General features: G+C 47.1%; 1 protein-coding gene across 6 annotated transcripts in view; it reads left to right on the top strand.

Annotated features, from left to right (window-relative positions):
- The window catches only part of LOC120655707, an 84,376-nt gene that overhangs the window by 11,183 nt on the left and 60,914 nt on the right, over window positions 1-12,279 (top strand). For 5 of the 6 annotated variants that reach the window (XM_039933668.1, XM_039933671.1, XM_039933667.1 and 2 more), the window contains 8 exons: window positions 3,514-3,672; window positions 3,768-3,860; window positions 4,673-5,024; window positions 7,118-7,231; window positions 9,277-9,372; window positions 9,500-9,567; window positions 10,166-10,286; window positions 10,354-10,566. In XM_039933668.1, coding sequence (XP_039789602.1) covers window positions 3,514-3,672; window positions 3,768-3,860; window positions 4,673-5,024; window positions 7,118-7,231; window positions 9,277-9,372; window positions 9,500-9,567; window positions 10,166-10,286; window positions 10,354-10,566 — 1,216 coding nt within the window. Of the gene's footprint in view, window positions 1-3,513; window positions 3,673-3,767; window positions 3,862-4,672; window positions 5,025-7,117; window positions 7,232-9,276; window positions 9,373-9,499; window positions 9,568-10,165; window positions 10,287-10,353; window positions 10,567-12,279 lie in introns of all 6 variants that reach the window. The other variant, XM_039933670.1, reaches the window with a different exon arrangement.

Genomic DNA, 12,279 nt, shown 5'->3' with positions numbered 1-12,279 from the left:
CTTGTTCCATCGAGTTTGATTCTTCGGGCCTCACCGTAAAGGATTCGGCCTCTCGGCGTCCGCTACTCCGGTGTGACAGCACGGGGCCCCTTTACACTCTTCGCCTTCCTTCTTCCGCTGCACCACTCGTCTTCTTCTTCGCCCTGGCCGTCTTGGTCTGCTGCTTTTGCCGCGACGCCGTCTTCCACCACTTGGCACCGTCGTCTTGGTCACCCTGGCCGCGACGTTCTGGCTCAGCTCGGTTGTAGTACCGATCTTCCTGGTACTAGGGCTCCTGCTCAGCCCCTCTGCCATGCGTGCCAGCTCGGTCGTCATGTTCGGCTCCCTTTTTCTTCTTCGCATGTGACGCGTGCATTCGATCTTGTTCACTGTGACCTGTGGACCTCTCCTGTACTTAGCCTTTCTGGTTATAAGTACTATCTGGTGGTGGTCGACGACTTCTCGCACTACTCTTGGACGTTTCCTTTGCGCGCCAAGTCTGAGACCTTCCCCACCCTCCTCCACTTCTTTGCCTGGGTGTCCACTCAGTTCGGCCTCACTGTTAAGGCCGTCCAGTGTGACAACGGGCGGGAGTTTGACAACTCCACCTCCCGTTCCTTCTTCCTGTCTCGGGGTGTTCAGCTGCGTATGTCTTGTCCGTATACCTCTCCTCAAAACGGCAAGGCTGAGCGGATGATTCGCACGACGAACAACGTCGTGCGCACCCTTCTGATCCAAGCTTCCCTGCCCCCGCGTTTCTGGCCTGAGAGCCTCCACACCGCCACCTACCTGCTCAACCGCCTTCCGTCCACTGCTTCTCCTGCTCCCACTCCACACCACGCTCTCTTCGGTACCCCTCCTCGCTACGACCACCTTCGGGTCTTCGGGTGTGCGTGTTACCCTAACACCTCCGCCACAGCTCCTCACAAGCTGGCGTCCCGCTCGACTCGTTTTGTGTTCCTCGGTTACTCCCCTGACCACAAGGGGTACCGATGCTTTAACCTCACCACTCGCCGCGTCCTGATCTCCCGACACGTCGTCTTCGACGAGTCGGATTTCCCCTACTCCACCTCCTCTATATCTTCTCCTGACCCCGAGCTGGAGTCTATGTTTCCGACTGACCCGGTGGTTCAGCCACCGTTACCTGTCTGTCCTTTTCCTGCAGGTTTTCCCGGCACGCCGGCACCGTTTCCGGTGATCCCTGTTGCGCCGAGCGCAGCCCCGGTGCCCACGGTCGCGCCACGTGCGGTCCCCAGACCTCTGGTCGTGCCGCGCGCAGACCCGGTGTCACCCGCTGCGCCACGCGCGGCCCTGGTGCCTTTCCCTGCACCTGCGCGGTACGCTCAGCCGGTGCAGGTGTACCGGCGCCGCTCGGCGTCGAACCCGACACCGCAGCGGTACGCTGAGCTGGTGCAGACGTACCGGCGTCGCTCGGCGTCGACACCGGCGCCGCCTCCTACTCCAGAGGCTCCTGCGACGCCGACACCGGAGCCGTCGCCGCCGCCGCCACCTCCGGCTCCCTCTCGAGCCGAGCCGGAGGTGTACCACCCGCCGGTCATACATCGGGATCCTCGGCATATCCATCCCATGGTGACTCGGCGGATGGCGTCCCAGGCCGCGACTCTCTCCGCCACCGAGGGAGAGCCGAGGGTCTCTCCGGTACCCTCCTCTGTCCGCGACGCCTTGGCGGATCCTCACTGGCGTCGCGCGATGGAAGAGGAGTACGCTGCTCTTCTTGCCAACCAGACGTGGGACCTCGTGCCGCGTCCGTCTGGTTGCAATGTGGTGACTGGCAAGTGGATCTGGACGCACAAGCGTCGGGCTGACGGCACACTGGAGCGCTACCAGGCTCGCTGGGTTCTCCGGGGGTTCACTCAGCGACCTGGTGTGGATTATGATGAGACCTTCAGCCCGGTCGTGAAGCCCGCTACGGTGCGCACGGTCCTCTCGCTTGCGCTCTCGCGCACTTGGCCTGTGCACCAGCTGGACGTGAAGAATGCGTTTCTTCACGGCACCTTGTCAGAGACTGTCTACTGCTCTCAGCCAGCGGGATTTGTGGACTCGAGTCGTCCGGATATGGTCTGCTGGCTCAACAAGTCTCTCTATGGTCTAAAGCAGGCTCCTCGGGCTTTGTACTCTTGGTTCGCCACGTTCCTCCTGACACTGGGATTCACCGAGGCCAAGTCTGACACGTCTCTCTTCATTTACCGCCGTGGGGATGAGATGGCATATCTGCTGCTATATGTCGATGACATTGTGCTCACAGCTTCCAGTCCGCAGTTGCTTCAGAGTGTCATCTCCTCTCTGCAGCAGGAGTTCGCTATGAAGGATCTCGGTAAGCTCCACCACTTCTTGGGCGTCACTGTTGAGCCTCGCCCGTCTGGTCTTCTCCTTCACCAGCGGCAGTACGCACTTGATATTCTGGAGCGGGCTGGGATGACTGATTGCAAGCCCTGCTCCACTCCAGTCGACACTCAGGCGAAGTTGTCTGCTGCTCTGGGTGATCCGGTGGCTGATCCTACTGCCTACCGGAGTTTGGCCGGCGCTTTGCAGTACCTCACCTTCACCAGGCCGGACATCACCTACGCTGTTCAGCAGGTCTATCTCCATATGCATGATCCCCGGGAGTCACACCTTGCTGCGCTGAAGCGTCTCCTCCGGTACGTCCGTGGTACTGTGGACCTCGGCCTGGTACTTCACCGCTCGTCCTCTGCTGAGCTGGTGGTCTACACCGACGCTGACTGGGCTGGCTGCCCGGACACTCGTCGCTCCACCTCCGGCTACGCCGTCTTCCTGGGCGGTAACCTGGTCTCCTGGTCGTCCAAGCGGCAGCCGGTTGTCTCCCGCTCCAGTGCCGAGGCGGAGTACCGGGCTGTCGCCAACGGCGTGGCGGAGGCGTCCTGGCTACGACAGCTCTTGGTGGAGCTCCACAGCCCGCTCGCCAAGAGCACGCTCGTCTACTGCGACAACGTCAGCGCTGTGTACCTCTCCACCAACCCCGTCCAGCATCAGCAGACGAAGCACGTGGAGATCGACCTACACTTCGTGCGCGACAGAGTCGCCATCGGCGATGTTCGGGTACTCCATGTCCCAACTACCTCCCAGTTTGCTGACATCTTCACCAAGGGGCTGCCCTCGTCGACCTTCTCGGAGTTTCGATCCAGCCTCAACGTAGCCGGTGGCTAGTTGTGGCTGCGGGGGGGGGGGGGGGGGGTATTTGCCCTTTGTACTCTATTTGTACTATCTTCTTGTCCAGTCTTGAACACCGCTGCGTCGGTAGTTCAGACTGCGGGGGGGGGGGGGTGTTAACTTTCTTGTTGTCCAGTCTTGAACACCGCTGCGCCGGTAGTTCAGACTGCGGGGGGGTGTTGGAGTATATTGAGCCCATGTATAGAGGCCCATCTAGAGGCCCGTGTATAGGAACTATATATCCCACCCTTCTAGGGTTTGGAGTAATACAAGCCACTATTCTCTCCTATCCTCTCCTTTACAGAAATGTTTGTTACTGATGTTTATTTGCGCTTTGCTTTTCAGCTATTGGTTCTCATGGGAGAGAACTAGGCACCTCTGCCAGCTTCGTCGCCGTTATGTTCAATTGTATGCTACCCTGTTGCAACAAGCTCCTAATGTTGATATTTCTGAAATTCGGGAGATAGAGAAAATTCTAGACACGAAGGTCATAATACTTTGGAGGTGTGTTACCACAATATGTATTAGGCTTTATTGTTTCATTCGGTCCTTTGTCTCAGTTGCTCTTATCTTTTTATTTCATTATTCCATACTTCCAGGTTGTTGGGACACGCTAAGGTTGAGACGGTGAAATCAAAGGAAACACTACATAGAAAAGGCGCCTCGAAGAAAAGATGGTGGCCTTTTGGATGGTTTGTAATCATATTGATTGCCTATGAGGCTAATTTATTATTCAGTACTTCTAATCCTAGATACTGGTTATTATTGAAAACTAAAATTTTCATTTCATCTCTGTATGTATTTCATTTATGGAATGGGTTCACAATTCTTTCTGTACTAGTTGCTCTTGTATATCTTCTCTCATAAGATTGCATTGACTTGTTCATTTTGACCTTAGATTCTGAACCATATCTGGTTAAAATGTTGTTTGTTGAGTTTCTTACCCTGAAGTCTTAATTTTCATGTATACGGCTGTCATAGCCTTTTCATTTCTTGCATGTGGGAACATTATACATAAATGTTCACTAAATGTTTTGGGTAGGATAAACATAGTGAGCTCAATTTTCTACAAATACATTCTTGTTTGCAATTTTTTTTGGTGCTCCCTAGTGCCAGCACACTTGATTGGCAGCTCTTGTGTTAGTGATGCCTTGGGTCGATACATGTTTTGAGAAGCCCTCTCTCTCTCTCTCTCTGAAATATACATATTCAAGATAATCTTGTTACTTAAGTGTTTACTCATTTTCTTATGTTGTACTTGGGCAGTTGATGAATTTATATTGGTACTATGATAAGTGTATATGTTGTATTAAGACCATATTATCAAGAATAACAGGATCATCATACTGTAAAACTATGCCACATGACACATGGGGCAGCTTTGATAGGACAGCTCTTATAGGGATACTGACATTCTTTAAATTGAATATATGATCTTAATCAACTTTTCAAAGTTCAATTCATGCTTCTTTTTATTCTGAGTATCTTTCTTCTTTGGTTGAAGGAACTCGGCTGGTTTACCTTGTGAAGAAGCTACAAATCAAGAACCACAGTTAGATGAAGAGGAGCAGCTGACCAAAGAAGAGTGGCAGGCTATTAATAAGTTGTTGAGTTACCAAACTGATGAAGATCTGTCTTTCCCTGTTGAGAAGGTTCCCCCAAATGCGATTCGATTCGTGATGGATGTATCTATTGGCCAGGCTGCTGCAAGGATTATCAATATTGATCAAACAGAGGTTTTGTGTGGTAGATTTGAGCAGCTTCAGGTTGTCACTAAGTTGTATCCGAAGAGCACACGATGTGATGTAACTTTGAAATATTGTGGTCTATCTTCTCCAGAAGGTTCTCTTGCTCAGGTCAGTGTGTATGAAGTAATTGTTAATTTACGGATTCAAAGCTGTACCCCACCCAATTGGTTTTGATATGAGAAAATGCCGGTCGATGTGACCCATCTTTTCTACACTAACATAAAAGCCACAAGTTGCTTTCTTTTCTTCATCCACTGAAGTCTTATCCGTGTGGTCAGCGGCACCTAACAGATGGTGTTGGTTTTGTTTCCTGCCTTCCTCAAATAATTATTAACACTGATACTGTGACTGTTCCCTAATCACCACCTAATTAAACATGCATTGCATATACACAGTTACTAGTAATTTAGAAAATCTGGTTCATCAGCCTGTTTGACGGGAAACCAGAACTCAGGAGACTGGTCGGGCTTCAAGGTTGGGAGACTGTAGTTGACCGCGGTATTTTCTAGTAAACCATCTGAAGACCAGGCATGTTCATGCCAAAGGGGTTGGTTCAGTCATCCAGCCATCGAAACTGTTGGACTGAGGATAAAAGCCCCCACCCCTCCCACTATAACACCTGGGTTTTATGGTCGGGTTGGCTAGGTGGGGCGTTCTAACTTGGTACCAGAGCCGAGGTCCTGGGTTCGATCCCTCCCGGCCACGCATTTCCGCTGCGCGATTTCCCTGGCTGCGTTCGCTGAGACCGAAGTGCTGAGACCGGACAGGTGGCACAGCCCCGCGGCTCGCCCGGCTCGCACGCAGTAGGGGGAATGTTGGACTGAGGATAAAAGCCCCCACCCCTCCCACTATAACACCTGGGTTTTATGGTCGGGTTGGCTAGGTGGGGCGTTCTAACTGAAACCAACATTCCTTTTTTTTTGTGGAAATGAGTCTCAATGCCTTCATCTTAAGGTTCTAGGGCCCAAACTGATCCATTGTAGCCATTCTACCTATGGTGGCTGCTGTGTTGGGTAGGTGCAAGAGCCAATTTGATTCATGGCCACCTTTACCATAACTAGGCCATTTGTGGCAATCAAAATGGCATCCGTTCGGTCCATAATAATGTTTATGTTATGAAAGGAACTGACCATATATCTCACATGTGATTCTTGGAAGTTGGAAAGCGTGGCAAACTACAATTGAAGTACCCAACCAACCAATTTCCAGAGGTTGCATATGGGGCTGACATAAGTTTAGGGAAGAGAATAAGCATCAAAGCCTAAAGTATGTAAACATTAATTCTATTTATTAGTTAGCTATTGGATTAGTGTTGAAAGCAGTAAACTGACAATAGTGACAGTGAACAGGTGAATGGAAGGGTGGCCAAGTTGATGATCCAGAATGGTAGCATGAAGCCAAGAGTCATAGTCTATTGTTAAATAAACGCCTTTATACATATGCAGGCTTGATATCCAAGCATGTAGACAGGCAGTTGTCGAGGGAGATAGCTAAATAAGTTGCCACTGCTGGTCGGCGTCTGATGTCTACCCAATTATTCTTTCTCTATATGCACTCCCTCCTTCCCCTCTCTCCAGGATCCGGTCCCTTAGTTCCTGAGTGTGTTGATTGATGGACTATGGATAAAAGCCCCCACCTCTCCCACTATAACACCTGGGTTTTATGGTCGGGTTGGCTAGGTGAGGCGCACTAACATGGTACCAGAGCCGAGGTCCCGGGTTCGAACCCACCCGGCCATGCATTTCCGCTGCGCGATTTCCCCTGCGCCTCTCGTGTGCTGAGACCTGCTGCGGGCTACGCCGGGCACTAGAACCTGCTGCGGGCTACGCCGGGCTCGCACGCTGTAGGGGGAATGATGGACTATGGATAAAAGCCCTCACCCCTCCCACTATAACACCTGGGTTTTATGGTCGGGTTGGCTAGGTGGGGCGCACTAACATTGATATTTATGGCCGTATTGCTAGATTACATGCAAGGTTCTAGATGATGACTACAAACCTGCACTTGTACACAATGCTCACTCCATGGCTGATAAATCTTAGAATCCTAGAGTCTGACTTGTTACTGACGAGTTTCTTGGTTCATTAACTTTGTTTTGAAGTAATCTGTATTTTTTCTACTTTGCATATCATTCCCCAGTTCTTTTATTTTGTGACTTTCACATTTTTTTAGCAATAACATTTTTTGGTCATTCATTGCAGAGTGTTGTTAGTGAAGGAAAGAACAATGCTCTTGATGTCAGTTTTGTACGTGCACCAATTGGTATGGACCTTGATTGGCAGCTCATAGCAAAGATATCACCATGCCATGTTACGGTACTTATCTAAGCTAGTGTGTTTCTAGTACATTATGCGGAGGCATTTTCATCTCTTGTTTTTCATTCTTTGAGTAGGTGGTCAGGGAATTTTATGTTAAATAGTTTGGAGGCACAAAAGCCTACCCCAACTTGCTTGGGAAAAAAGGCTATGTTGTTGTTGTAGTTTGGAGGCACAAAGGGCAATCACTTTAATGGCCAGGAAAAATATCTGTTAGGAAAAAGTATAGGGTTTTTGTTTTAAGTTTCATGGATGTGACTGCGTAACTTCAAAATCTTTAGGAAATGATACTCAAAGACTATGAAGTGTCCGTTTTGACAGTAACAGTCACCAAGACACTTCTGTGACCATTAATCGATTGTGTAAACCACATGCAAAATGTAGCAATATATTGAATCTACTTTTGGAAATGAATCTAATCATACCATTTCAATGTTAATTTTAAAATTTCAACCAAGTATTTATGTTCAAAATTCAATCATATTTGATTCCATGCATCCTGAAGCGAGATGGGGTACTTCGCAAAAAAAAGGTTTTGTAAATTAATGTCTGAAACTGTGAACAAGGAATCATTTTTCTATTTTTTATAATTTATACTCAATTCTAAAGTTTAGGTTCATGGGATTTGCTCATCTACTTCAGCATGGGGATTCAATGCTTCTTATACTTAAATAGTTAACAAATTCAGCCCATATACTTTATTTCTATCATTGGAGGACAAGTGCTGAAACATGATCCACAAACTGGTGACTGATGTGATGGATGGTTTAATTTGAGATGTCACTGTTAACTCAGCTACAGTGAAAAAACCTTATCACCCCAAGGCCATTTAAATCCCTAATGTTGCAGCACATCTTCCTCTCCAAGCATCCCTCCCCACCCTTCTTCCTCTCACCCATTCATTGGAGTCTTGGACGGTTTGTCAACACTACCAATTCTTGCTGTTGGCACCTTGCACGCGTGAACATCTGTGGGGACTTGCGCATGTGAAATGATTGAATGTTACTAATAGTTTCCTAAACGTAATCTTGCACTTCTGCACTCTTTATGGCCTTTTCATGGTTCTCATTTCATGGGTGGTTCTGTGTTTCTGCTCTTGACGCCACTACTGAGGTCACATGCATTGCCTACAGCACCCTTGATTGCTCGACTTTTGGTAATGGGCATTTGCTCAATGGCAGTAACAATGGTAATGGCCTGGTGGGTTCATTGCTTTCTAAACTGGGGTAGGAGTAGGTTGCATGTAGTTTATTGCATGAACCTGAGAGTAAGTATGGCTCGGTAGAATAGTAGATTGATTAACCAAGGTACAGGGGTGTACAATATATAGGCAAGGAGATCCTAGGGTTTATACAATATATTTAGAGATATCGTGTACAATATATAGGCAAGGAGATCCTAGGGTTTATACAATATATTTAGAGATATCATCTACCATAACACCTGACGGCTGCTGGGCTGCTAAGCCCATGCGCCTAGCCCAACTAGGCCTGCTGCAAATATAGTCTAACAGAACCTGATGACTTATGACTAGTAGGATAAAATTATGTAGCTGAGCCGAGTTTTATCTGATATGGAAGATATTTATATATTTTTGGAACTAAGGATGATAAATTGAGCACAAGGTGGGCTGAATTCCATGATGTTATTGATGTGGATATTGTGGACACCTGGTTGGCCACCCATGGTCTAGAGGATCTACCACCCCAAGAGTTAGAATTTCAAGGAGCTAATCCCCCTTGCATGGTGCGAATTTATCAGATATTGACATTCGTGGGAAAGACTGAAGGAGTTCTGTTATTCTGTGACGTTGCTTAATTATTATTCTACACAACATGTTGTTGCTGCTAAATATTTATATCAATTTCTTATGTGCGTAGTCTTGGTCAGTCTTGGTCTCAATACTCATCTTTTGTGCTAATTTATAAACTACTATTCATTAGGTACATGCATTAGCTACATTCACCTTTGTTGTTTCTACTTGTTTTAAATGCTTTCCTTGTTGTCATTTTAATAAAGCTCATTGATTGTGTATTGATTGGTAGGTTCTGAAGGGGAGTTATGAACGTTTTCTAGAATTCATTAAGCGAAGCAATGCTGTTAGTCCAACAGTGACTATGGAAACAGCAACTGCTCTACAGGTACATATGTCCTTTTCTCTTGGACCTTATAACCCATATGGGCACCTGGTTTGAATGTATTCTCATTTCTATTTGGACAAACTGAGAGGTGGGCGTTTGAATATTGCTTTGATCTTTTGAACTACAGATCAAGTTGGAGCAGGTCACACGAAGAGCTCAGGAGCAGCTTCAGATGGTATTAGAGGAACAAAGCAGGTATCTGTGCTCCTGAAACAAGTACTTGCACTCTTAGAATTATGCATTGTTACATACTTTGGTAGATTGAGGAATAGAGAATGAGAGAGAATGTTAAGCAGGAAATATGCTGAAGCAGCATTTGCATTTCTTTCATATGAGAAGTGTCAGATGTTTCATAGATGATTCTTATGATTAGATCAGTGTGCTGTCTCCCCCCCCCCTCAGTGTCTAATATATTTTTCTTCCTTTCTAAGTTCATCATTTTAGCTGTGTTTAGTTTGCGAAAAAGTTTGGGTTTTGGTACTGCAGTACATTTCGTTGTTATTTGACAATTACTGTTCAATCATGGACTAATTAGGCTTAAAAGATTCATCTCGTATGAAATAGTTAAACTATGTAATTAGTTTTTTTTTTCAACTGCATTGAATGCTCCATCCATGTGTCCGAAGATTTGATGCGACGGGTACTTTAGGAAATTTCTTGGGAACTAAACATGGCCAAAATATAGGATGATTTTTCTCACATTCTATTTCATTTTCATGTTAACCTTTAATATTGTATGATTCCATCCATTCTGTGTTTATTTTTTCCTCAAAGTTTGATGCTCCATTTCTAGATTTGGACTTGATATTGATCTGGATGCCCCAAAAGTTAGGATTCCCTTGACTGCTAATCAACCTACAGTGCGCAACGAGTACTTTGTTCTGGATTTTGGCCATTTTACATTGCATACAAGAGTAAGTTTTTCACCCTGGATTATATTATATTTTTGCTAGCTTTTACTAACTATTTGTTCAATTACAGGATGGTATGTGTGATGAAGAAAAACAGAGTCTCTACTCACGCTTTTATATTGCTGGGAGGGATATGGCTGCTTTCTTTATTTGTGATTTAGCCCAAGAGATATACACAATACCTAAATATTTAGGCCAAGATATCCTCCCAGGACATACCTCTCATGATAATCAGTTCAGTTCTCTTCTTGATCGCTGTGGAATGTCAGTGATAATTGACCAGGTAGCAAAGGCATTCATTTTGCATTGTGTGTTTTAGCTGTTGAAATGTACAAAAGTTGTTATCTTAGCAAAACCCAGTTATTATTTTGGCTTAATGAATATGGTAACTCATGTCATTTTCTGCTGTTTAGAATTACTAGCCCCTTGATTGAAATTCAAGGGTGCAGCTGTTTTACTGGTATTTCTTGTGGGCTTATTATTTAGATGAGTCCCATCCAATAAATATATCTTTTAAATTGTGGTGATTTGTTTGAAGTCACTAAAAATTAAGATGCTCATGTCACTTCCAGCTAAGACTGCATCTTATGCGGTAAATGCACCAACACTCCGCTTTTGTTGTCTAAAAAAGATCAGTGCAAAATGATGCCCCTTTTTATTCTATAGGTTATAATGTCTAAGTTAACTGATATTATTGGTGAGATCCCTTGGTGTATGCTCTTTGCTGATGATGTGGTGCTAGTTGACGAGAGTAGGGCAGGGGTTAATAGGAAGTTGGAGCTGTGGAGACGCACGTTAGAGTCGAAAGGTTCAGACTTAGTAGGACCAAGACCGAGTACATGATGTGCGATTTCAGCGCGACTAGGCATGAGGGGGGAGACATTAGTCTAGATGGGCAAGTGGTGGTCTAGAAGGATACTTTTCGGTATTTAGGATCGGTGCTACAAAAAGATGGCGACATTGATGAAGATGTTAGGCATAGAATTTCAGCTGGCTGGTTGAAATGGCGGCAAGCGTCTGGCATCCTTTGTGACAAGAGGGTGCCACAAAAGCTAAAAGGCAAGTTCTATAGGATAGCAATTCGTCCGTCGATGTTATACGGTGCTGAATGTTAGTCTACAAAAAGGCAACATGTCCAGCAACTGAGTGTAGCAGAGATGCGGATGTTGCGGTGGTTTTGCGGGCACACAAGGAGGGATAGAGTCCGGAACGAAGTTATTCGGGATAGGGTCGGGGTGGCACCAATTGAGGAGAAACTTACCCAATATCGGCTGAGATGGTTTGGACATGTCCAACGAAGGCCTCCTGAGGCGCCGGTGCGTAGTGGGGTTCTTGATCGGGTCGATAATGTAAAGAGGGGTAGAGGTAGACCTAAACTGACTTGGGATGAGTCGGTTAAGAGAGACCTTAAGTATTGGAATATCTCTAAAGTGATAGCTTTGGATAGAAGCGCTTGGAGATTAGCTATCAGTGTGTCTGAATCTTGAACTTATTTCTTTCGGGTTTCATCTCTAGCCTACCCCAACTTGCTTGGGAAAAAAGGCTATGTTGTTGTTGTATTGGCCTTACAGGAGATAAACAAGGCATTTATTAGTGTTGATATATATGTGAGCCCATGTATAGAGGCCCATGTATATGATCTATATATCCCACCCTTCTAGGGTTTGGAGGAAGACAAGCAATTATTCTCTCCATTATGGTATCATTAGCCTAGGGTTAGGGTTTCCTCTCTCCCTCACCTCCCAGCCGCCGGCAGCCATGGCCGGCCGCCGGCGCCCCCCCTCCTTCCCTCCCCTCCTCTTCCTCTGCTGCCGGCGCTGCTCCTGCGCCAAGCACCTGGCTGGCTGTCGCTTCCTCTACTGGCGCCGCCGGCTGGCGCCCGGGCGCCGCCACATGGCCTTCTCCGGCCTGGCGCGGCCCGGCCGTTGCTCTTGCTGCCCTTGAGCCCGCGCCCCTACAGGATCCCGCCGCCGCCGCCGCCGTCGCGGGCGCCGCG

Source organism: Panicum virgatum, chromosome 1N (assembly GCF_016808335.1).
Source record: "Panicum virgatum strain AP13 chromosome 1N, P.virgatum_v5, whole genome shotgun sequence".
Lineage (NCBI taxonomy): Eukaryota > Viridiplantae > Streptophyta > Magnoliopsida > Poales > Poaceae > Panicum > Panicum virgatum.
Note: the sequence above shows the minus strand (reverse complement) of the source record. Positions and strands in the feature narration are given on the sequence as shown.